Source organism: Sinohyriopsis cumingii, chromosome 4, assembly GCF_028554795.1.
Source record: "Sinohyriopsis cumingii isolate HCF-2022 chromosome 4, ASM2855479v2, whole genome shotgun sequence".
Lineage (NCBI taxonomy): Eukaryota > Metazoa > Mollusca > Bivalvia > Unionida > Unionidae > Sinohyriopsis > Sinohyriopsis cumingii.
In genome coordinates this window covers 74,094,794-74,119,356 of record NC_142964.1, presented here as the reverse complement: position 1 = coordinate 74,119,356, position 24,563 = coordinate 74,094,794, and the positions used below count along the sequence as shown (strand labels likewise).

The following is a 24,563-nucleotide window of genomic DNA, read 5'->3' as shown; positions in this document are numbered from 1 at the left end:
TTGGATATTCTTCTCTCCAATGGCTACATTCTGCCTGTGAGTCCATTCCTTCCTCATGTAGTGCATTTCCCTTGCTCGGCTATCCCACTCGCATAAGAAACACATGTATTTTGTATATCCTTGCTGCAGTCCCATTAAAAGGGCAACTACCTTCAAATCACCACAGAGGTGCCAGCTGTACTTGTTATACTCAATGGAATTCAGTAGCTGCCTTAAGTTATCGTATGTCTCTTTCATGTGGACAGCATACGCTACTGGAATAGATGGAAGAATGTTTCCATTGTGCAAAAGCACAGCCTTGAGACTCAGTTTCGAAGAGTCCACAAATAGTCTCCATTCTTGTGGGTCATGAGTGATTTTTAAAGCATTCATGAGGCCCTCAATATCGGAACAGAATATCAGATTACTTTCCTTTCTGAAGAAAGGCTCCAATTGCTGGTGGCGCTTTCGATATGCAGTAATTGTGACATCTTCTTCTAGAAGATTCCATTGTTGGAGTCTTGATCCTAGCAATTCTGCCTTGTTCTTTGATAAGTCCAAATCACGAATCAGGTCATTTAGTTCTTCCTGTGTTATTCTGTGTGGGGTTGATGATGCACCACAGTGAAAATCTGGATCACTGCATGCTGATGGACCAGGAGAAGAACAGGTCGACTCACCTTTGTCTTCGTCAGATGAATCAAGAGAATATTCTGCTGGAGGTTCTGGAATAGGAAGTCCCTCACCATGTGGAACTGGTCTCAATGCAGACGGAATGTTTGGGTAGACTATTCTCGACTTCTTTCGCTTCGTTATTCCGCCGGAAAGAGGAGGAACCAAGCAGAAGTAACAGTCATTTAGGTGGTTGCTTGGCTCTCTCCACACCATTGGGACTGCAAACGGCATTGATGACCTTTTGCAATTCAACCACTGTGAAAGCTGTGTTGTACATGTAGCACAGCATATATGCGGAGCCCAAGGCTTGTCTTGGTCACCAACCTTGCATCCGAAGTAAAGATGATATGCCTTCTTCACTTGAGAATTGATACTTTTCTTCTGGTTGGCAAATGTCACTTCCCCACAAATATAGCAAAAATTGTCCGCGGTATTAACACACTTTCGAGGCATTACTGTTCTTTATTGTACGTAAATGGATAAAATAATAAGTTTTATGTAACAGTAGCTTGAACTGTCTCGCACAACGTCTAAAATATTTTAAATGCTGAACCTATCTGATTGGGCTTTATATAGTACACTGCTTACGTCAGCTTCAGCAGCCGCCTGGCATTAGTATAATAGGCCTACACATGTATAGTACACTGCTGACGTCAACTTACTTCAGCAGCCGCATGGCATTAGTATTGCATTGCATCAGAAAATGATGCAATCAACTGTGGATGATGTGAGCATGATGGTATTATGCAATGTTACATCATTATTCCGGATGTTGCTGCAGTCCTACTGGAGAAATTTACACAGTGAAACATAGAAAATGAGGTATATGAATATCTTCAAAACGAGAGCCAATACAAATTTTTCACGGTTATATTCGTGTTCGGCACACCAAAATACTACAGATTAGGGCCTTTTCAAGTCAGTAATGATTTCACTGTTGACCAGTGTATTTTGTGAATCTATATTGAATTCCTCTTCATTTTGCTTAGGGTAGCAACAGTGGAGAGTCTGGAGCAGCATTATGTTCTTATACCAGCTGATGTAAAGGATGCCTACATGATGCACATCCTGGACAAATACTCAGAGGCTCATCCCAAAAGTTCCATTATGATATTTACAAGCACATGCAAGTAGGTCACAATTAACATCTTTTGAAAGGAGATGAGAAACTGGTATATATTTTGGTCTCAGTTATACTGGTATACATAAGATTTCAATCCTTCGACTAATTTTCAGACCAAATAATAGATGATTTTGTTCAATGATATTGAAGCATAAATTCTTTGTACAGTGCCCTCTCGTTATAACACTTTATTGGAGCCATAGAGTATAGTGCCTTATAGTGGGATTGCCTAATAATGAGATACATTATACAGTACTCCTTCATTATAATACTGTCCATAGGAACTATGGAGTATACAGCCTTATAGTGAGACTGCCTTAGAATTAAAGTTCATTATTATACATTTACATTTCTTGGCATCCGTCCGTCTACGGGAGACGATGGCGTAGCTCCAAAGTAAACTTTTGTTTATCTTTCTTTCTAGCTCTCTTTTCAGCTTGTTTTATTTTTCTCTCTTCCTCTGCGTTTTGAACTCCCTGCGTGACAGCTAGACGCCAGATGGAACGGTTGTTTGCACAGCTCTCCCAGTCGTTGACATTGATGTTTGCCGTCTTCATATCCTTCTTGCGAACATCTTTATAGCGCAGATGTGGTCGGCCAGTTGGTCGTGCACCTTCTGCTAACTCCCCATATAACAGGTCCTTGGGAATGTGCCCTGGGTCCATTCTCTTGACATGGCCAAGCTAGCCGAGGCGCCTCTCGCTGAGAATGGAGAACATGCTGTTCATGTTGGCGCGTTCTACAACCTCTGTGGTGGGTACTTTGTCCTGCCACTGGATGTGCAGAATGCGCCGCAGACATCTCGGGTGAAAGCTGTTGAGTTTCCTCTCGTGTCTTGCATAGGTGGTCCATGTTTCGCTGCTGTAGAGAAGTGAGCTGAGCACGCGGCTTGGTAGACATGCAGTTTGGTCTTCTCGGTGAGGTTGGGGTTGTTCCAGACTCTCTGGTTAAGTCTGGCCATCACTGCTGCTGCCTTGGCAATCCTGCCGTTCACCTCAGAATCAATGGAGAGTGAGCTGGAGATGTTAGACCCGAGGTATGTGAAGTTCTCGACAACTTCCAAGTTGTACCCATCGATGGTGACAGGGAGTGTAGTCTGCGTCCTGCGCCATGACGTTTGTTTTCTTCAAACTGATGGTCAGTCCAAATTCCTTACAAGCATGGGAGAGGCGGCATACCAGCTACTGAAGTCCATCTTCTGTGTGTGATGTCAAGGCTGCATCGTCGGCGAAGAGCAATTCACGGATGAGTACCTCTGTGACTTTAGTCTTAGCACGGAGATGGGCGATGTTGAACAACTTACCGTCAGCCTTGGTATGGATGTACTCTCCCTCGCCGCAGTTCTTGAATGCGTACTGGAGAAGCATGGAGAAGAAGATGGCAAAGAGCGTCGGCGCAAAGACACAGCCTTGTTTGACTCCACTGATGACTGGGAATGCTTCAGATGTTGCGCCATTGAAGCACACTGTGCTGTGCATGTTCTCCTGGAGCGACATGATGACAGCAAGCAGACGTGGGGTGCAGCCAATCTTCTGCAGGAGTCTGAAGAGTCCACTCTGACTAACCAGGTCAAACGCTTTCGTCAGGTCTATGAAGGCAATGTAGAGGGGCATCTGCTGCTCGCGACACTTCTCGTGCAGCTGACGTAATGAGAAGATCATGTCTACAGTTGACCTGCCGGATCGAAATCCACACTGGGATTCTGGGTAGACGCGAGAGGCTAGGATCTGCAAGCGCGCCAAGGCAACACGGGCGAAAGCCTTTCCGACGATGCTGAGGAGGGAGATGCCCCTGTAGTTGTTGCAGTCGCTACGGTCTCCTTTGTTCTTGTCCAAAGTGACGATGTTGGCGTCACGCATGTCCTGTGGGATGTATCCCGGTTCCCAGCAAAGGTAGAGGAGTATGTGTAGGGGCTGTAGAAGTGCTGGTTTTCCGCTCTTGAGGACTTCAGGCGGAATGCCATCGCTTCCGGGAACCTTCCCACAGGTAAGGCAATCAATGGCTTTTCCGAGCTCTTCCAGGGTGGGCTGTGTCTAGCTCCTCCATGACAGGCAGGTCTGGAATGGCATCCAGGGCAGTTCCGGTGACATTGTTTTAGGTTGCATATAGCTCGAGATGGTGCTCAACCCATCGCTGCAGTTGTTTCCTCTGGTCTGTGATGACTTCGCCCGTCTTGGACTTGAGTGGGGCGGTCTTGTAGCGGGGGGGGTGGGGGCTTGTCGCCATTTTGATACCCTCGATCATTCCTCTTGCATCCCCGGTGTCTGCAGCTGTCTGTATACTGTTGCAAAGCTTCAGCCAGTAGGTGTTGCCACAGCGGTGGGTGGTCTTCTGGGCGCTGTTCCTTGCAATCCTGAGGGCTTGTAGCGTTCTGGGGCTAGGTGCAGCCTTGTATCCAGGGGGGCTTTCCTCTTTGCCTGAGTCACGGGCTCCATCTCCTCACAGTTTGCCTCATACCAGTCGACATTCTTTCGCTCCCTCTTCCCGTAAGCTGTGATGGCTGAATAGTACACAGATTCACGGATATGGGACCACTTGGAGTCAATGGTGTCATCACGTTTCACTTTGGTAAGGGCTTCCTTCAGTTTGCTGATGAGCTGCTGTGTTTTCTCTGGGTTGCTTGCACAGCAGGTGTTGATGCGTGGGTGACCCTTCTTCTTGGCGTTTTGCAGCTTCTTGGGTAATATTCGCACCTTGCTGGCCACGACGGAATGGTCCATGTCGCAATCGGCACTCTGGTAGCTCCGGGTGAGGAGGACACTGGCCAGTTCTGCACGCCTGGTGATAACGAGGTCTAGCTGGTGCCAGTGTCGTGAACATGGGTGTCTCCACGACACCTGGTGGATCTCCTTGCATTTGAAGAAAGTGTTGCTCACACATATTCTGTGGAAGCAGCACATCTTCAGCAGTTGCTGACCATTTTCGTTGATCTTGCCCCTTCCGTAAAAGCCGAGACAGGTGGACCAGGCCTCATGGTCAGCTCCCACTCTAGCATTGAAGTCTCCTAGTAAGTAAAGGCTTTCATTGTTGGGGATACGGGATATTGCCTGATCCAGAGCCTCATAAAACTTGTCTTTCTCCTCGTGGGTGGAGCAGAGGGTTGGTGCGCACACGCTGACGATGTTGACCGGGCCTAAAGATGCTGACAGCCGGAGGGTAAGGATTCTCACAGTACCTGATTATGGAGGTTCAATGAAGGCGATTAGCGTGTTCTTTACGGCAAAGCCTACACCATGCTGCCTAGGTTCGTCCGAGGTCATCCCCTGCCAAAAGAAAATGTAATTGGCTTCCCTGATGGTGCCGCTGTCAGCCAGTCGGCACTCCTGGAGGCAGGCAATGTCGATGTTCAGTCGGGAGATTTCTCTGTCAATGACAGCAGCCTTTCGTGCATCGTCGATCTGCTGTAGGTCAGCGGTCAATCCAGGACACATGGTCCTGATGTTCCATGTTGCAAAACGTAGAGTTGGAGTCTTCTTATTTCTTTTTTTAGTCTTTCTTGGTGCGGAGTTTTGTGGACCACTTGTCGAGATGGTTCTCTAAGCTCCACGCACCCAGTGAAGATGCAGGCCATGGCGGGCAGCACCTTACTGCCTGGGGGCTACCAAGCTTGAGGCGGGCTATAGCTGTCCAGTAAGACCTGGTGATCTCTCCCACCGTCAGAAGTAACCCCTGGTACCAAGCTCTACGCCAATCGAACTTTGACTTAGATTCGGTAAACTGCTACTTCTCGTGTTGTGTCGACGCCGTACGACGACGCTGGAGTGTCCTCTCCAGTGGAGCTATGAAGCCTGGGCAGGGTGGTATGGAGAATCAGCTGTTGTCCATGCAGCAGATCACCCCTCTCCACGCAGATGGTGGGCCCAAGGGAACGACGAATGCCCATATAGTTTGGCACCAACAGCGTCGCAGGAGTTGCCAGAATGACGTTGAAGTCAATGTCAGACCGCCTTAGGGACTCCGTCTCCGGATTTTCTGTCGGGGCTTACTCCCTTAGCCTTTCCCATGAGTGGGTATAGATACAAGGCAGCAGAGGTTTGGAATCAGAGTTTTTCTTCTCCTAGATGAGCTACCTTCCAAGGTTTACGAGTCCCATCTACCCGAAGCAACTGGTTTTAAGGAGCAAGTGGCCCGCCTTCACCCCTTCTCCTGTTAGTGGAAAATGTGGTCTACCGGATTTCAAAATCTAAGCCACTTGCGAAGGCCAGGAGCTGGATTTTAGTTGACAGAGGCAATCAGACACGCAAGCCGTATGGGGCATTTTTGGAGGATTGGGGTGCTTGTCTCCCACTCCCACCCCGGGCAATGTCAACCTTAGACCACATTTAAATTTACTACCACCTAATGAAATGGGACAAGTGACCATACATGACTTATAACAGAAACTATTTTACAATGGAGGTCCTTATAACGAGGGAGTGTATTATTGTGTCAGTACGTATTATAGTATACAGCCAGTTTCCAGTGTTGTCTTTTTTGTCTTCCTCCTCTTCTTGTTATGATGAAATTTGTATAATTTAAATGAGCAAGCACAGCAAATGATATGTTATGGGGTATGGTCTGTTAGGTGAAGGAAACCAAAATATTGGAATGTTATAGAATGAATCATCCCAGCTTTAAAATGATTCATGCTAAGTATGATGACAATCTGTCAAGAAGTTTTGGAAAATATATGCAAATTAAAAAATTTAACCAGAACCTTCATGGAATTTTCTGACCATGAAATTGATTCAAAAGTCATTGGGTCATGGATTTATGCAATCATGTCACAGAATGCATTGCTTTAGCTTCATTGGGATTTATTCAAAATAAAATGAAAATCAATCAAGGGGTTAGGTAACATAATAAATGAAAACACTTCATAGTTTCTATGATGGAGACCTTGTCACAGAATAATTTGTGTTAGCTTCATATTGGTTCCAGCCAAGTACGATAAGAATATATCAGAAGGTTTAGGAAATATATGCAAATGAAAAACCTCGAATCAAAATCCTTAACAAACTGTTGATGTCCCACTTAGAAAAGTGATTGGCATGTCTTGCATCCCAGTAACATGGGCTTGATTGCAAATTTGTCTTACTCAACAGGACTTGATTACACAGGCAGCTGTTACTTGCAGGTGGTCGTTATTATGGATTAGACTGCACACTAAAGGCCTGAAAATTGCTGGTTACTGTTGATGTTTAAAATTACATTAAATTGGTACTGATATTAAACCTCCAGCTGTTCTTTAAAACCAATATGGTTCTCGTAGATAAAATGGTCACAATGTATCTGTTTTAAAAGAGTATTAAACAAACATTTTAAAAAAATCAATGAGTTTTACCTTCATTCTCTTCCTTATTTGCATTTAGTTCTGCTATTTGTATTGAAGATAAAAAATAGTTCTTATCATGACATTGTTCTTTGACATTAGTTATTTAGTTTATATCAGTCATGAGCTCATTAAAACCTTGTTTCATGGAATAACTAAATTACTGTAAAAAGTGATTTCAAGGGACCTCGATTAAATAGTGCATTGGCTTTACTGTTTTCTGGTTTTGGATTTCATGTATTGCTCCATTAGGTGCAATTGTTTGTGGTCAATTACTAAACACATGCCCTTTTACCCCTTTACCTTGGGTTAAGTGTCACAGACATAGAATATTTGTCTTATGGTTTTCATTTTTTTAAATTTCATTTGCTTATATTTCCTTAACTTCTTGATGGATTTTCTTCACAGTTGGCATGCACTACTATTACCCAAAAATATTACAGTGATTATCATTTCACATTTTACTAGCTTGGGTAACATTTTGCATTTAGCTCCAGATGAGATAGGTTTTATTACCCTCTTTGTACGTATGTGTGTGTGTGTACACTGTGATCTATATTGCATGCTTCATTGTCTGGTCAGTGTTATGTTTTTAAGATTATTTCTCAATCTCTATTCATGTTAGAATCATTAAACTATATGATCTTATGCATCTCTATTAATACCACACCCATTCCACAGAAGTAGATCACTGTGATGTACAGTTTGCATTTTACTGCCTTAGGTTCAGTTTTTGTGTTTAATTTTTTACTAACTAGGTTTCTTGCACCACATTTAAACATGAGTTTTTTTGTTTGATTTCAAGTAGCAGATTTCATGTTCTTCCAAATACTATTTCAAAAAATCATATAGAATTTTTTTTTCTTGTAAGCATAATTGAAACTGAGAGAGTTCCTTCATTGGTAATCATGTTCTTCTTTGCAATTTCCACAGGCTGCTAAATCTCAAATGTCAGCATTGCATTGAACATTGCTTCAAAATTCTCTGATAGGAATTTTGGGTTATTCTGTTGTCAGTATCTCTGTAAACAAAAATAGTACTACTTCACAATGATGGGAGTGTTTTTGCAAAAGTCTAACTTCACTATGACCTTATCTACTGAAAATATGAGAAAATACTGAAAATATATAATAATGCAGATCCATGGAAGTTGCATTAATTTTAAGGATTGTTTGGAGACCAGTCGTTGCATGTAGCTTGAATGTCAAGTGTCAATTTACCATCTTTATTCAGTTCTAAGTTTAGTCTAGCTGCAAACTAAATGGACCCAGATATGTCATTGAATAATGCACCAGAAGATCTGGATCTATGTGGTTTGTTAGGAATATTTAGTAAACCAGTCTAGAAGACCCAGATCTGTTGGTGCAATATCTTGCATTACAAACATTATGATTTTGGTGTATCTTGTGCTTGACTGTATATGGATTATGCTTTTCTGGTACATCAGAAACTAAATTAAGATAAAGAAATACAGATATGTTACTTTGCTTTGAAACTCTGTCTGGCAAAGTCTTGTGTTGATAATCAATTTAGTTAGCAGAACAGTGTGTATTTTTAAAGAAAATGGTGCCAGATCTTTTAAGGCATGACTTGTGTATGAAAATTCTTTGAGCAGATGGGTCTTTTTAAATGTCAAGACATGTCTGATTAGAAAAAGGACAAATCAACACTGCTTTACACATTTGAAAAGAAAAATATGAGTCGTCGAGCACATTACTTAGATCAACAGGTAGATCTCAGTCTAATTGCAGAATTTGTGAACTTCACAATCCTTTATCGAAAGTTAGACATGTTGACTGGTTATGGTGAGTGTTGAATATAAATAATTTATCAGAATATTTTGTGTTTGAATTCTAATCCACATTGATTTTGCCCAGTTTTGCCTTGCTGTAGATCCATGTTAGTAGCAAAATTAAATGTACATTATTCATGCAGTGTACTTCAGTTATGCCATATAATATATAGATTATACTTTTTATGCACAGATCACACTTTTTTGCCACTTATAATAGCAAAAATTATGCTTATACTTCTCTCAAGGTTGGCATGTATGCATTATGAATTGACAGGCCAGGATCTAAGTAGTTTGCCAAAATAATCAACTTGCAAGCAAGGATGTATTGTAACATTATATGTTTTTGACTCTTTGTATGGTATGCGAATGAATGTATCTTTTACATTAACATAAATACATTCACACTTGTTTAAACAAGATAAATTTGAAAGTTTTTATTTCATGCCCTCATTCATGAATGTAAAAGTTACATACATTTTTTGAAGTTAACTTCTGCTTTATATTTGGGTAACTTAAACCACAGGAAAAAATCTTTGTTTATTTTGAACTTTTTTTGATGACTGAAAGAACTCTGTTTTTTCTTCACATACATTCACCAGTCACTTTAATGTTATGTATATAAGCCTGAGGCTCTGTGAATCCAAATCTACTAAAGGCAAAAATATCTTCTCCTGTTTCTCTCATCTAGACAAATGACAATAACTCTTGTTGATTACCTGACAACAGGTACATTATAAATAAAAATTGGACCATCTGACTTTAAATTTTAATTTATCATGTCTGACAATCATTCTTCTACGGGTTCCTCTACAGGTACAGTATGACCCCGCTATGATGATCCCCACGATAACGCGAATTCGGATATAACACAGTTGTGGCGTGGTTCCCGAAATGTTATACATTCATTTGGACATGAAATTTTTTAAATTTCAAAGTTCGTGAAATAGTGTATAAAAATGTATTATCATTTTGGGGAAGATATTGTGTATGAATGCGAATGTACCTGGAAAAATATATTTTTTTAAAGTACGAGAAATAATGTGCAAAATGTTTATTATCATTTGGAGGAAGAGTTCACGTATGAATTCCAATATAATACGATCTTGGCATGGCTTCAGAAATTTAACAATTTCACCAGGTTCTTGAAGTGTTATACGAAAATAAACATTATCAGAAATGTTACTTATTACTGATCCATGAGTAAAGCCAGTAAGTCGTCTTTGTGATTGTCTTCAATTAATTCGGTATAAAATCGTTGCTCAAACAGTTGCCGACATGTGTTTCTTCTTTAACTGCATACACAATAAAGCAGCAGACAATGCGGTGGTTGATAAAAGATTTTCACAATTTCATAAACATCAAAAAATGTAAAACCGCCAACATGTTTGGGCTTTGCTGTGTTATTAGACGCAATCATTTGACCCGAAAATAATGTCCACTTCATTAGCTGGAAATTGAAAGGTTATGAAATTGTACATGTGTTCAGCTTAAAAATCTTTATAAAAGTATTTTTCACATGTTTCTTTCAATATTCACAAAATCTGAAGTAAAAGTTATATGCATGCTGAAAGCATGTGTTGTTTGTTAATTATTCTTGCCGTAGTCATTCAAATGTGTTAATTGTTGGAAATTTACAGGTGTTAATTATTGGAAATTTACAATAGATAAAGGTACACGGAAATGCATATGATAAAATTTTAGCAGTATGAAATTTGTACAGACACCATTCATAGACCCTGGAACGTAATGAACCATAGGTGTGCTTCGTCTTTCTTAAGCTAATTTTGCTATTAATTTTTCCTATTGAATTCAGACACATAATGATCAGTGACAAAATTACTGAATACTTTAAATATGTATGCAATTTTTGCAACGGAATTAAATTTATTATAGATTAACTGCATGCCACGACGGTACAACATCAAATGGTAAGTAAACGGTGTTAATCCTCTGTTAATGCTACATATTTTACGTTGAATTCAGACACAATGTTCTGTGACAAAATTATTGAATATTTTAAATCTGTGTGCAATTTTTCAATGGAATTACATGCATTATGGATAAATTGCATGCCAAGACGGCACAATAGTAAATGGTATGGATACCCTATTCATGATGTACATTAGACATGAATACCAATGCGTTGTTCTCTGAAAAAAGTAAAATACTGTAAAACCCCACATTAACGCGACTCTGCTGTTAATGTGATCCAGTTTTTTTTACCCCAATGATCATGTTATAGCAAGGTTCCACTGTATTTTTACAATTTGTTTCCTAATTTTAGTGACTTTGTCACCTATACGGACTTTGTCTACTTAAGACAACATTACAACATGCAGTTGTTGTACTCGTGTTGTCATTCATGTGTTAGCACAACACCATTTTCACCTACTCCATTAGTAATGAGGGTGGAATTAATGAGTTAGCGACATGCCGAATTGCTCATTTATGCTTTGTTTTCTCTTTGTTGTTTCTGTAGAATTGTCAAATAAATGCAAGACGTTTATTGCAAAGGCAGACAATGATGAATCTAGTATCTAAAGTACTAAGTGTACATCATCCATGGCATGCAGTGTATATAATACATGGACAGAGCAAGTCTGGGCTACAGTAGTCCAGAAGGCATCAAAAAGGAATGAACGATGGAATAAGTCAAGAAAAGATAACCTTGATGTCCTCACTATACATTGTTATGAGCATAGGCTCTTTAAGTTACAGAAAAGATTGAAGACAACAAGCTTTGTAAAATTTAATAAATAATTTATTTCCCTAAAATACGAAGTGAAAAATAGGAAAAAGGAACTTATGGTATTGCAGATTAAGTCCAAATATAATCCAAGAATTATTAAACACAAGTCCTATCAATGAAAAGTTTTAATCCAATCTCAGTTCGAATCCTGATGAAATTCAAGATAGAAGGTGATGACGTCTGGAATACCCTACAAAGTCCTGTAGTGTCCAGTCTCTTGTTGAATCACACAATTATTATTCCAGTTTTGAATTCAGTATAAATTCCGGCAAATGTCTTTGTCCAAGAATTATGTCAGAGCACTTTTGCATTTCCAGGGAAAATAGTCACTTGAATTCAATAATTTGAAGAAAATAAAATTCAGCCCAAACTGTCACAATACGACTCAAAATGCACAACTTAACGTGTCAAAATTTAGAGCCCAAACTGACAAACCTTTAACAGAGCATCATTTATACAACTGATTACGATGCAAAATACATCCCTGGGTGAGGGTAAAGGTATATATTTCTTGAAGTAAATAGAAGATTGGTATATATTTCTTGAAGTAAGTAGAAGATTGTTAGCATATGGAATGTGATAAACCTCATGTACTCCAAGTATGACCTTGAATCAACTTAATAATTTTTACTCTGAGAAAGAATTAAAAAATAATTTTTTAGAAAGTTTTGACCAAAACTGTCACTGATTTTGAAACAAGGTCAGTAACTAGATGCAAAGATTCATTTACCCATAGAGGATAATGAAGCTATTTTTAGTTGTTTACATCAATGAAATGAATAAATTTTTAAAATGTCAATCGGGTGAAACTGAACTGATCTCATTCTGGACAAGTTCAAGTCCAGTACACAATGTTAAATTACAATAGCATGTAATGAAATTTTTTTTAAAAACTAACAGACAAACAATTAAATAAAATACACATAACAACATCCAAAGTTGACCTCCACTGCAAATCTTGTTGTGTACGCGATGGCCCCCTCCTCCCCCACCCCGCCAGCCACAGTACTATCATTGGCAGTGGAGGAGAATAATGTTGAGATGGTACAACTGTCTGCCTTTGAATAGATGCGTTATCTGGTCCAGGAGAGAGTGACACAATTATTTCCTGGCTCACTGGGGGAGTGTCCCACGTTCAAGCATGGCCTTTGTGCATGTAAGTCAGGGCACATGGGGTTTGTACTGGGTCCGTACACCAGGGAAACCAGCCAGACATTCTTTAGATTGTGCAACAGGACTTGGATTTCAGCGAGAGAGTTCTTGGAACTTCTCAGATTATTCATTGAAGATGCGGACTTGATCATCTGTCATTTTATTTGCTCCATACAAATGATGTTCCTAGCACAATGGTGCCCTTCTCAAGTCCCCTCAATCAACCAGTCATGATTACTCCCTAGATATGATGATTCCTGCATCAATGGTGTAGCCCATGTTGGCTGGCTATGGGGATCCCACTGGAGAAGCCACAAGTGGTAATAATGGCATGCATCAATGCCATTACATACAATTGTGGTGCCCTTCTGTTGCCGGACTATACTACTGCCAGTTAGTTCCTCAATCCTTCAACTGGTTGAATTTTTCAGTGGCTCTTCAAGGAGAAACAGTTGATCACAATTACAATCAAAGGCTACTCCTCAATGATATCAGACATCATGGTAGATGTGATATTCAGCACGATAAAGATCAACTGATCTTGTAGTCAGTTTTGATCTCAACTGATCAAGTTCGTTGATTTTGTTTCCAGAGTGGAATCAGTCCTGAGTTTTAACATGGCTCAGTTCAAATAAATTTAAGCCTTTAGCCCACACTTCGCTAAAGCTATGATCATACAAAACCTGTTTCCTGATAACATTTGGTTCAGCATGCAGGGTGAGCAAGTTACATGCCCTTTCCACCGACCCAGACAATTTTGTTTCAGTTTCGATGGTTCGATGGTCTTTTTGAAATTTCCAAGCTTTGTAGCTACACATAGATTACCATCTATTGACAATCAAAGTCATCATTTATTCTCTCTCTCTCTCCCATAGACCTGTTGAGAGAGGTGATGATGCAAGATCCTGTTCGTGTACGCAAGCACTACTCGAAAATTTACAGAGACTAGTTGTGGTACACACAATCATCTCTTTTCTTCCAGTGAAAACTGGGAAGCAGGATATCATCCCTCAAGCTCATGCTTCGTGGCTGAAATGGGTTATATGCCCCGTGGACTTGGATGTCTTGCAAGATCAGAGTTGCCTGATAAAGATTACCGCTCATGAGATTAGAGCTATCGCTGTGAGCCCTGTGTTTGAATATATCATTTTGTTCCAAGATAAAGAAGCTGTTGGCCAGCATGCCGAGTCAACCTTCTGGAGCTTTTATCTCAGTGATTTAGCATTACAAAGGCAAGTCTTGAATCTGGTAGGTCTGATGATGGCAGCCCAATTAAAACAGTCAACTCAGCCTATCGGCTTCGCTGGATTCACCTTTGAAATTTTGTAGGTATGAAGATTTCAGTAATTATTTTCCATATATATGGGTCACAGATCAAGTGACCCTAAACTGTGTTGCTTATGTAACTAGGTGAACTGGTTATCATTAACATGGGGAATCCATGCATCATTCCCTTGAAAGATATGTATTTGAAGGAGAAAGCAAATTTTTATATAAATTGCATTTCTCAGAGAATACTTATCCAATTGCTTTACATAAAAACCCACAACCAAACTGCTGTGCAAGCATCCTTGTTATTATATCGCTCAGCTTAATAGCTAATAATACCTTGAGGTGGCAAAGGAAAGTGATGGACAAGAGTTATTGCCCTTGGTCTATATGAGATAGAAAGGAAAGATGTTTTTCATCTTTTAGTGGGGCTGGATTTGTGAGGTAGCAGGCTTGTATCCCTAACGTTAATATGATTCGGTAAGTATTCTCAGAGAAAAACAATTCTCTTAAATATTTGCTTTCCACTGTAAACTGACAGTTATATATGTTCAAGAAAAATTTTAAAAGGCATATGGTTAAAAATAATGTAATTAGTTAAACCTGAAAGGAAGATCTCTACTATGTTGTATGTATATATAAATGATGTATATCTTATTGCTGTTAAATCTGTTGCCCCTATTACAATGTCTTTTATTAATTCTGATACCAACACAAATAAAAGATGTTAAAGTTCAAATTCAGTCTATTCTACAGAATTTAGTTTTTCATACTTTTATTTTTTAACAGTATGATTTCCAAATTTATGCTCTCAATAAACATCTAATTGTAAGTATTTAAATCATAACCTTTAAAATAAAGTTTAGTTTTTGTCATAAAACACTCTGTAATTAATCCTGTTATAGTGTGTGAGCCATGTACTCTGTGTATAAAGTAAATTCCAATAGAATCTACATATTGAAGATCAGTGCATATTACTTGATTATCAGGACTACCAATTTAGTCCAAATGCTTATTTTCTGGTCTAGTATAGTCATTGTACACATCGTTAACTTTGAATTTTGTTTTGAAAGATGCCAAAATGACAGAATACAAGACAGAGGAGAAGGAGGTGTTAAAGATCTTGACGGAATTTGCTGTGGCCAGAAGAGAAGCGGAGATAGTAAGAACAACTTATGATGGTCACCTTCCATCAAAAGTCACTTTTCATATTAATTCATAGTCAGGTTTTATACATCCATGTTTACCGCTCCGGTGGCCCAGTGGTTAGAGCATCCTCCTCAGATGCGGGATGTCGTGGGTTCAATCCCCGGCCGAGTCATACCAGAGGCCTTACAAAAATGGTACTAACAACTGCCTTGCTTGGTGTCTACACTGCAGACATTGTAGCGATATGACTGAAAAATTGTTAAAGCTGCATTAAAAATCCAAGTCACACACACACACACACACATTGCTAAGGTGGCCATAATGGATGTCTGATAGGAAATGTTTTCATTTAGGACCAAGGAGACATCATTAAAATCTCTCAGCGATAACCTCATATTCATTTCTATTCCAGATCAGCAATAACATGATTTTTTAATAGCTGCCATGGCAGTGAAATTGTATGCTTGTGTGGCACCATTTTCAATTTAGATCAACTAGAAATCATACGAAGTCCTCTGGTGAAAACTCCGTGTCAATATGACTTTTCAATCTAAAGTAGTGACAACAATATTTTCAAGATGGCTGCTATGGTGGCCATATTGGACATCACAACAGTAATATTTTCATTCAGGGTTAACAGAACATCATAGGAAGTCTGTAAGCGAAAACCCCATATTAACAGGAGCATCCTCACAGGAGGAGTAACATAACAAGATTTGTGGTGGCCATATATCTTCCTGGATCTACTATCTCATAAATGGCAAGAACAAAGTGGAAAGTCTTAGCGCAAAATGCAAGGGAAAAATATTTTCTTTAGTATGACACAACAAAAAAGATGACAACAAAAGCAACTTCAATGACTATTCTTAACCAATCCTCACAACAACATCAACGGCACACATTGCCCAATTTAAAAATAGTAGTATTTGACACCACCACTACCACCACATGACAAACATCTGCTACACGACCAGTGTCATATCTCATTATATATATTATTAGCCTTCCTACTATGACTGAATTGATATGGCAAAGGACAGGCGTATGGATAATTTAGATGACTAAAGAGTAATGGACAGGTGTATGGGTTATTTAGAAGAGAAAAGAGTCGTGGGCAGGTGTATGGGTGATTTAGATGACAAAAGAGCAATTGACAGGTGTATGGGTAATTTAGGAGAGAAAATAGTGATGGTCAGGTGTATTAGTGATTTTGGAGAGAACAGAGTAATAGCCATGTGAATGGAGGTGATTTAGGAGGAAAAAAGAGTAATGGACAGGTGTATGGGTGATTTAGATGACAAAAGAGCAATGGGCAGGTATATTGGTGGTTAGAGAGAGGATACAGCAATGGACAGGTGTATGGGTGACTTAGGAGGACAGAGTAATAGACAGGTGTATTGGTGGTTAGGAGATGATAGATCAATGGATGATTTGACATAGGTTATCAAAATATCTCTGACATAACAGCAATGGAATAATTTTACGTAAAATAAACAAATGATGACAAAAAGGTTCCAAGTTTATCTGATATCATATTAGTAACAAGTGTGAGGTTGATAGGAAGTAAAATGCAATTTCCCATACTCTGAATAATTTTATCTGTTTGAGAAAAATGGACGGCAATTAGTTACAAGTCATACAGTGCTGGCAGATTATGTTTTGCCAACAAACAGTGGTATGATCTCTTCAGAAAAAACTTTAACATACTCTGCAATTAAATTCACAACAGAAGACATGTGATAGGATTGGATATGACATCACAATACATGAGATGAATAGAAGGATAAACATAGGTAATACAATACAAGATATCATGGAAGCATAATGACAAAATGAAAAAAAAGAATACTAAAAAAGGTACCTCATAAGGTGTGTACCTGAGAAATATTTCATAAAACTATCTAAAGAGGTTAAAACATGACATCTGGGATAAGGAAACAAACCACTGACTTGCACTATTTCATTTGTGACCTTCATCTTGTGGCAGGGGAATTTATTATATTTCTCTGAGAATATTTATCCAGTAACATGAATATTAAGAAATAACCTCCAATACCTTTGAATCCAGCCATATTCCTGATATCTGAAAAAACGTCTTTCCATGTGTATGCATGTATGTATATATATATATATATATATATATATATATATATATATATAGAGAGAGAGAGAGAGAGAGAGAGAGAGAGAGAGAGAGAGGGAGAGAGAGGTGGGGGATGGGAAAGGGAAGTAACTCTTACAGTCTACTTCTCTTGCTCACACAAGGTGACCAAATATATCCAAGTTGGACCTGTTATCTTCATTCTATACACTCAGCCACTCTCAAGTGTCATCGATCATCATCCAGTGTCTCAGTAATTGTTTGCTGATGACACCCAAAGATACAAATCTAGCCACCCAACTGAAGTTGATGCTACCATCAGAGGTGTAGAGAGGTGCATTTCCGATGTGAAATCATGGACGACATGTAACAAGCTGCAGATGAATGATGATAAATTGAAACCATTTTGATTTCAACACAAAAGCTTCCTCATTCACAGCCTTTACCTCAAACAATAAATATCAGCAACACCAACATTAAATTCACACAATCAGTATGAAATCTAGGTGTTACTCTCGACAACACTCTCACTGCATCAACATGTCATGAACATATGCAAGTGCAAGGCTGCATATCTTCCACTGAGATGCATCAGCTCCATTCGCAATTGTCTTTCAGTTGATGCCACTAAATTAATTGAGGGTTCCTTAGTACTTTCAAAACTGGACTATTGTAACTCAATTATATTTGGTTCGTCTCAGTATCTACTCTAGAAACTTCAAAAAGTTCAAAACACAACTGCTGCATCATCCTTAGAGTGCCACGATCAGAGCATACCTCCCCCTGCTCTGTACCCTACACTGTTTATCCATTCGATCCAGAATAAAACAAACTTTGTTCCCTGTGCTATGTTTCGCTGAAGGGCTCCAGTCCAACATACCTATCCAACCTTACCCACGTGTACACACCAGCAAGATACTTATGTTCCTTTTTGACACTCATATCTCATTATTCCCATTATGTATCCCAATATGGATGTAATGTGATGTGATTTTGATTTTTAACGTAGATTTAACAATTTTTCAGTCATATCACTACGATGTCTGCAATGTGCCAGTTTATAGTGATGTCTAGCACTGGGGCATAATGCTGCAGATATGTAGCATGATGTCCCACCCAGTCACATTATCCTGACACCAGGCCGACCAGTCCTAACACTAACCTCTTAATGTTGAGCGCCAACCGAGGCAGTTGTTAGTACCATTTTTCCATGTCTTTGGTATGACTCGGCCGGGGATCGAATCCATGACCTCCTGCATCCGAAGTGGACGCTCTAACCACTAGGCCACCGGTGTGGTGTCACCTTAGCAGCCATTATTAAACTAAAGTTAATATTACTTCTTACTTGATGGTTGTATTCAAAATGGGTTTTTTACCAATTGATTTATAATGATGTAAAGTTTGTCCAAAATGAAAATGGTGTAGATCTTGAATCCAAAAAGGCCATAACAGCAGGCAGATTTCAAAATCTTGTTATTGCTCATAAATATCAATGATAGTTTTCAATACTTTCTTGAAGAACAAAAAATGGTCTTAAATTGAACTCCTGGAATATCTTAGTAGTCATTAAACTGTCAATCTCTTTGAGGACTCATGTTTTGATGATAGTAATTTGGACATCAGTCAAGCAATCATGAAAAGTAAAATACATTTTAAAATTGATATTATTTGCAGAGGCTTGATGAAGGAGAATATGGAGAGAAAAAAGAAATAAACAAAAGAAAAGAAAAAAATTCTTCAAGGGAAGGTAGTAACATATCAGATGCTATTCTTTCAGTTATTTGACACTACAATATAATCAGTTGTACTATGCTTTATATATGCAAGTAAATATTTATTTTAAGTTCCTTTCCTAGCAGCCTTACAATGGCCATGTTATCTGTAGTTTTTGATTAGAGAGTCTACTCACCTTTATTTGACCTCTCTTTAATTTACTACATGTATCATTGTATCATGTTTATGTGACACTATAGGAGCCATCCGTTTAGTACATTTGCATCAAGGCGGGAGGTGGTGTTAACCCAAATATATACGCTTGCATTGGGGTGGGTTCTACTGATAACGTACCTATGCATAGGAAACGGGGGGGGGGGGGGATCGATAATAATTTGTCTAATACGTAACCTGTTTGACTGAAAGCATTTGAATTTTATTGGACACTGGACAAACTTTTTGAAGTTACACAGCTTATTTCTTTGATGCAGCCAGACATTCAACATCGGTGGACTATCTGTTTTATTAAACACGTTTAATATTATTAATCCTTGATTGTTTCTGTATGGGTTAAATATAAGCCATTCTAAAGAATGGGGGGGGGGGCATCAAGCATACGTACACTGGTGAGGGGGTGTAAAAAGAAGGTGATTTAGGAACCAAAGCAAGCAGAAGTAAATTACAGAACTCTTCATTGATGGAGTTTTACTTTGTGAGGCATACCGTCAAAAAAAATGGAGAGGTTGCAATTAATTTGGTACATACAGCAAACAACATTTTGACATGCCTCATTTCAGTTTGTACCATATCTGTCAATATAGGAGACCAACTGTATGTAGAAAAGTATGTATGTGTACAGGGAGGGGGGTCAAGCTTTGTCAGATTTTTGTCTACATACTAAATGAATGGCCCCATATAGGATGAACACATTCATATCTATTTTCAAGCTACAGTTATAACCGAAATTCTCATTTCATTTGTAGCATTTTCTTTTGAATATGCATGAAATACATGATTTACCCATTAATTAATCTAACACCATTGTCCACTACTTCAGTAAGAAAAATTGGATGTTTCTTTTTTTAACATTTCCTTGTGATAGAAAAATGCCTAGCTGGAGCGCCTCGAGTGGCCGAGTGGTCTAAAGCGGTCTCCGGTACGGATCACTGCCATCTCACCTCTGCCTGCATGGGTTCGAGTCTCGGATTTGGCCAATGTGGGTATGTGAGAAAGCTTGACAGTAGCTTCTCGAGGGTCGGTGGTTCTTTCCGGAGATTTCCAGGGTTCTTCCACCACCATTAATACTGGCCGCCATGTATAACCTATCATGTGCTGAAAAGTGGCGTTAAACCCTACAACTACAACAACAACAGATGCCTAGCTGGGTGTGTACCAATGCAGAGGTTAAAATATTCATTACTTCAGCTGCTAGCTCATCTCTGTCTGCAAGGGTTCGAGTTTCAGCCTCGGCCAATGTGGGTACGTGAGAAAGCTTGCCAGTAGCTTCTCATGGGTTGGTGGTTTTTTCCAGGGTTTTCTTGGATTCTTCCTCCACCGTTTCTACTGGCTGCCATGTATAGCTTACCTTGTGCTGAAAAATGGCTTAAACTCTATAACAGCAACAACAAATAGAGACAAAACAATTAGTGAGACTTGTCTCCAAAATTCACATAGATTTTGATGTGTTTGCATGATATATCACATCAGTGTTTGAGGTACTTGAACATCTTTGTAACAGGAAATCTTTTTGGAATGTTAGGCCAAAATATCATAATTAGAACTTGAGAGTAAGAACACTTGAAATACCCATTTGGAACACCTATGATTTTTGTGCAGATGAAATAACATCCTTGGATGTGATAGTCTGAACTACCCGTCATATCAGTTAGAATGCGATAGTCTGAACTACCTGTCATATCATTTAGAATGTGATAGTCTGAACTACTTAGAATGTGATAGTCTGGACTACTGGTCATGACAGTTAGAATGTGATAGTCAGAACTACCTGTCATATCAGTTAGAATGTGATAGTCTGAACTACCTGTCATAGTTAGAATGTGATAGAACTACTTGTCATATCAGTTAGAATGTGATAGTCTGAAATACCTGTCACAACAGTTAGAATGTGATAGTCTGAAGTACCTGTCATATCAGTTAGAATGTGATAGTCTGAAGTACCTGTCACAACAGTTAGAATGTGATAGTCTCATGGGTCGGTGGTTCTTTCAGTCCTGTCATATCAGTTCGAATGTGATAGTCTGAACTACCTGTCATATAAGTTAGATTGTGATAGAATGAACTACCTGTCGTATCAGTTAGAATGTGATCATTTGTTTCTGGTTCAACACAAACTGTTTGGACAACTAGGACAACCCAGTATGTCTGTTATTTATTTATGTAACCTTTGCTCTTATTTGATCCCTACAAAAACATTTTCGTTCGTTATATAATGTTAACCCATACATTATACGCCACACTTTAAATTTTCTTCTTGTTTGTTAAGTCCTCATTGATATTTTGATTAGTTCTTTGTATTTTATTTTTCATGCTTTTGTTGGAGTAAATATTGTTTACAATTCATATGTATTAGTGATCAGTGGGACTGCATTACAAAATATGCCTATATTGTGCCAGTTGAGACTAAAGTGTTCGAACATTAAAAAGCGAAGAATGGCACAAAAGTCTTCAGGAAATTAAACATAATGTACTGCATGCAGATGAACATAGATGGATTAGCTTTTTCATGTTACTGTTTTTGTTTGGTTTAAAAATGGATCCATGTTAATGGGTTTGTAGCTTTTGGATGGCTTCAAAAAGGTTACAGGGTTCATTCTTGACTCTGCCTTAAACCAAACTGTTTAATATGACCATATAAAACCAGTATGATAGAAAAGCTGTAATAATTCCATTCTATCTGCAAGAATGACCTGTCGATATCCTTGGTTTGACACAAAAAAGCTGCCCTTTGCTATGGTATACTCAGATTAATTCACGTAGTTTATGATGAATAAAGGTCATTTATAAAAGCCAGACAAACTGCTGTACTAAGATGATGCAGCAGATATTTTACGTTACATCATTGGATAAAAAAGTAATTATTTCTAATGTCAGAGCTATAGTACCTTTGCGTTAGTTAATATTTGTTTAACTGCTTTAAAATTCACGACGTTTAGTGTAAAATATTGTTTTGGTGTTCACTATCATATGCAGATCTTAGTAATATATGCTAAGGGTGTATAATACCTCTGAGGGTGGTTAGCTATCTGCACGTGCATGAAATCTATGCATATTCCTGTCAGCATGTTTGAAGTGAATGAGGTGTTCAAACTAATAATAATAATAATAATGAGGACTTTGTATAGTGCCTAATCTTTAGAAGCTATAGGCGCTTTACAACATTAGACAACACCTATATTATGTTATTCTGTCCAAATTTCGGAGACATGTAGCTTTAATTTCATACTCTCAGGATGAAGACATATATGAAAGAAAGAAAGTCTTTCCATTTTCTGTAAGGTTTATGAAAGTTTTGCTCAGTATTAGAATTTAAAATGGATCTACATGAATGGTTTAACTTTTTATTTTAATTGTTGCCATGATTTCTTTTTTTCTTCAGGACCCTGAGCAAGAGGAACAAAACAAAAAGAAGAGAATACAAGAAAAGTTTAAGAGGAAAGAACATTTCAAAAAGAAAAATAAGAAAAATTGAGATCTTTATTACAAATATTTTGTAACAAAAAAGTGCAATAAAATTCCAGTTGGGAAACCTAAACCTATCCTTTTTGTCGTTTATGTTGCTGTAAAGCACTTAAAAGTTCTGACAGCAGCCATTACAGTGATGTTGGCTGCTATTATCTGTTTTAAACTGTTGGTCTGTTTGACAAAGTACCCCTGACTAGCTCTTGACAAAGTACCCCTGACTGGCTCTTGACAAGGTACCCCTGACTGGCTCTTGATAAGTAAAAAGAGACATTTATCTCACATTCCTGCAGATTTAGAAGCATGGAAATAATAAAGCTAATGTATTTATCCTAAATTTAATCTTTTTTCTGAAATTAAAAAACAAACAGAAATGAAACTGAGTTCAGATCAAGACTGACGGTTAGTTACTTATCCTTTTAAATTGACCAATATCAAGCAATACTGAGGAAGTGGATCTCAGTCAAGAGCCAACGTTTTAAAACCTGTTTTAAGCAGTCACCCATAGGAAATAACCAAACTGCAAGTTCACCTTTCAGACTCGGTTCTTGAACAAAAACCATGCACAGAATACCATTATGATTTTATTTATAGTATTGCATAGGGTTTAATTTGCTATTACAGATATTAACTATATAATATGTATAAATGTGTCATCCATGAACTCTAGTGGAAAGGGGTTTCATTCACGGATTTCATCAAACTTTCCATGTAAGATATTCATATTGTATATTTTGGTATATATATATATATATATATATATATATATATATATATATATATATATATATATATATGGTAAGGAGGCAGCTAGCTCTCCAGCTGGAGTTAGCTGTTCCAGAAGTGAAAGACCTACACCAAATATGACACAATCACATAGCTGTGTTTGTGTGTGTATATGTATGTATACTGTATGTATGTATGTGTGCGTGCATACATGCATGCATGTATGTATGCATGCATGGATATATGTATGCATACATGCATGTATGTATGTATGCACAGAGAGAGTGAGACATGTACCTCTTCACACTGAGCTAGTTCTTCACCACGAGTCCAAATATGAGAGAAAATACCACAGGATATATACATCAGGTGTAAGTGAATTCAGACAAGGCTAATTTGCAACATATTAAACAATCATTTGAACCATACTATGGGATGGTGTAAACCATGCTAAGCATTATTGTTTCATCTTAGATGTAAATGTACATTTTAGTTTTTTAAATATTATATTTCTCATTATTTACCAGGTATCTTCAAAAGATTAAAACTATTTAAGGAAAGAAAACCTTTCTGTATACAATTCAAAATGAAATAATATGACACTGTTTATCTCAGGGATGCATGTGTCAGAACAGCAAGAGAAGCTTCAACACCACTCCCCACCCCAAAGAAAAGGCGCATGGAACAATCAGAATGTTTCATAACGTTTTCTTTACAGTTTAGATGCTCCATAGTATGCTAAAGATCTGCTAAAAATCCTTCTTGGCACCTGCCATGGATTCTGTTACAGAGACTCCTCTACCTGTTTAGACCACACGATATTTCTGGATCAGCCACTATAGTATGCATTGTCCAAGTAATATTTAATTATTTTATGCTCATTTCTTTCTTCGTTTACTTTATATTGTCAGAATCGTGCAGATTTTACGATATTGCACACCTTCATATTGCACTCACGCGCACGACACGTGTGACCAATAGTGTATTCGAAACTACTTTGTAAACAAATCATGTACTCTCGTGTAGCAGACGCTTTACATTTTGGTTGATTACATTTGTTTCTGAATGAACTAAAGCAGATGTTTCGTAGGCTGCCACATACCAGTTGCTTTGCTACATTCC

The 24,563-nt window shown here is 38.4% G+C and overlaps 1 protein-coding gene across 1 annotated transcript in view; it reads left to right on the top strand.

Annotated features, from left to right (window-relative positions):
• LOC149801456 (putative ATP-dependent RNA helicase DDX49) overlaps positions 1-22,655 on the top strand; it is a 120,866-nt gene extending 98,211 nt beyond the window's left edge. Inside the window, exons 6-8 of the mRNA XM_089956803.1 lie at positions 15,127-15,215; positions 18,978-19,050; positions 22,633-22,655. Coding sequence (XP_089812929.1) covers positions 15,127-15,215; positions 18,978-19,050; positions 22,633-22,640 — 170 coding nt within the window. The 3' untranslated portion in view covers positions 22,641-22,655. The remainder of the gene's footprint in view (positions 1-15,126; positions 15,216-18,977; positions 19,051-22,632) is intronic.
• Positions 22,656-24,563: the final 1,908 nt, after the last annotated feature.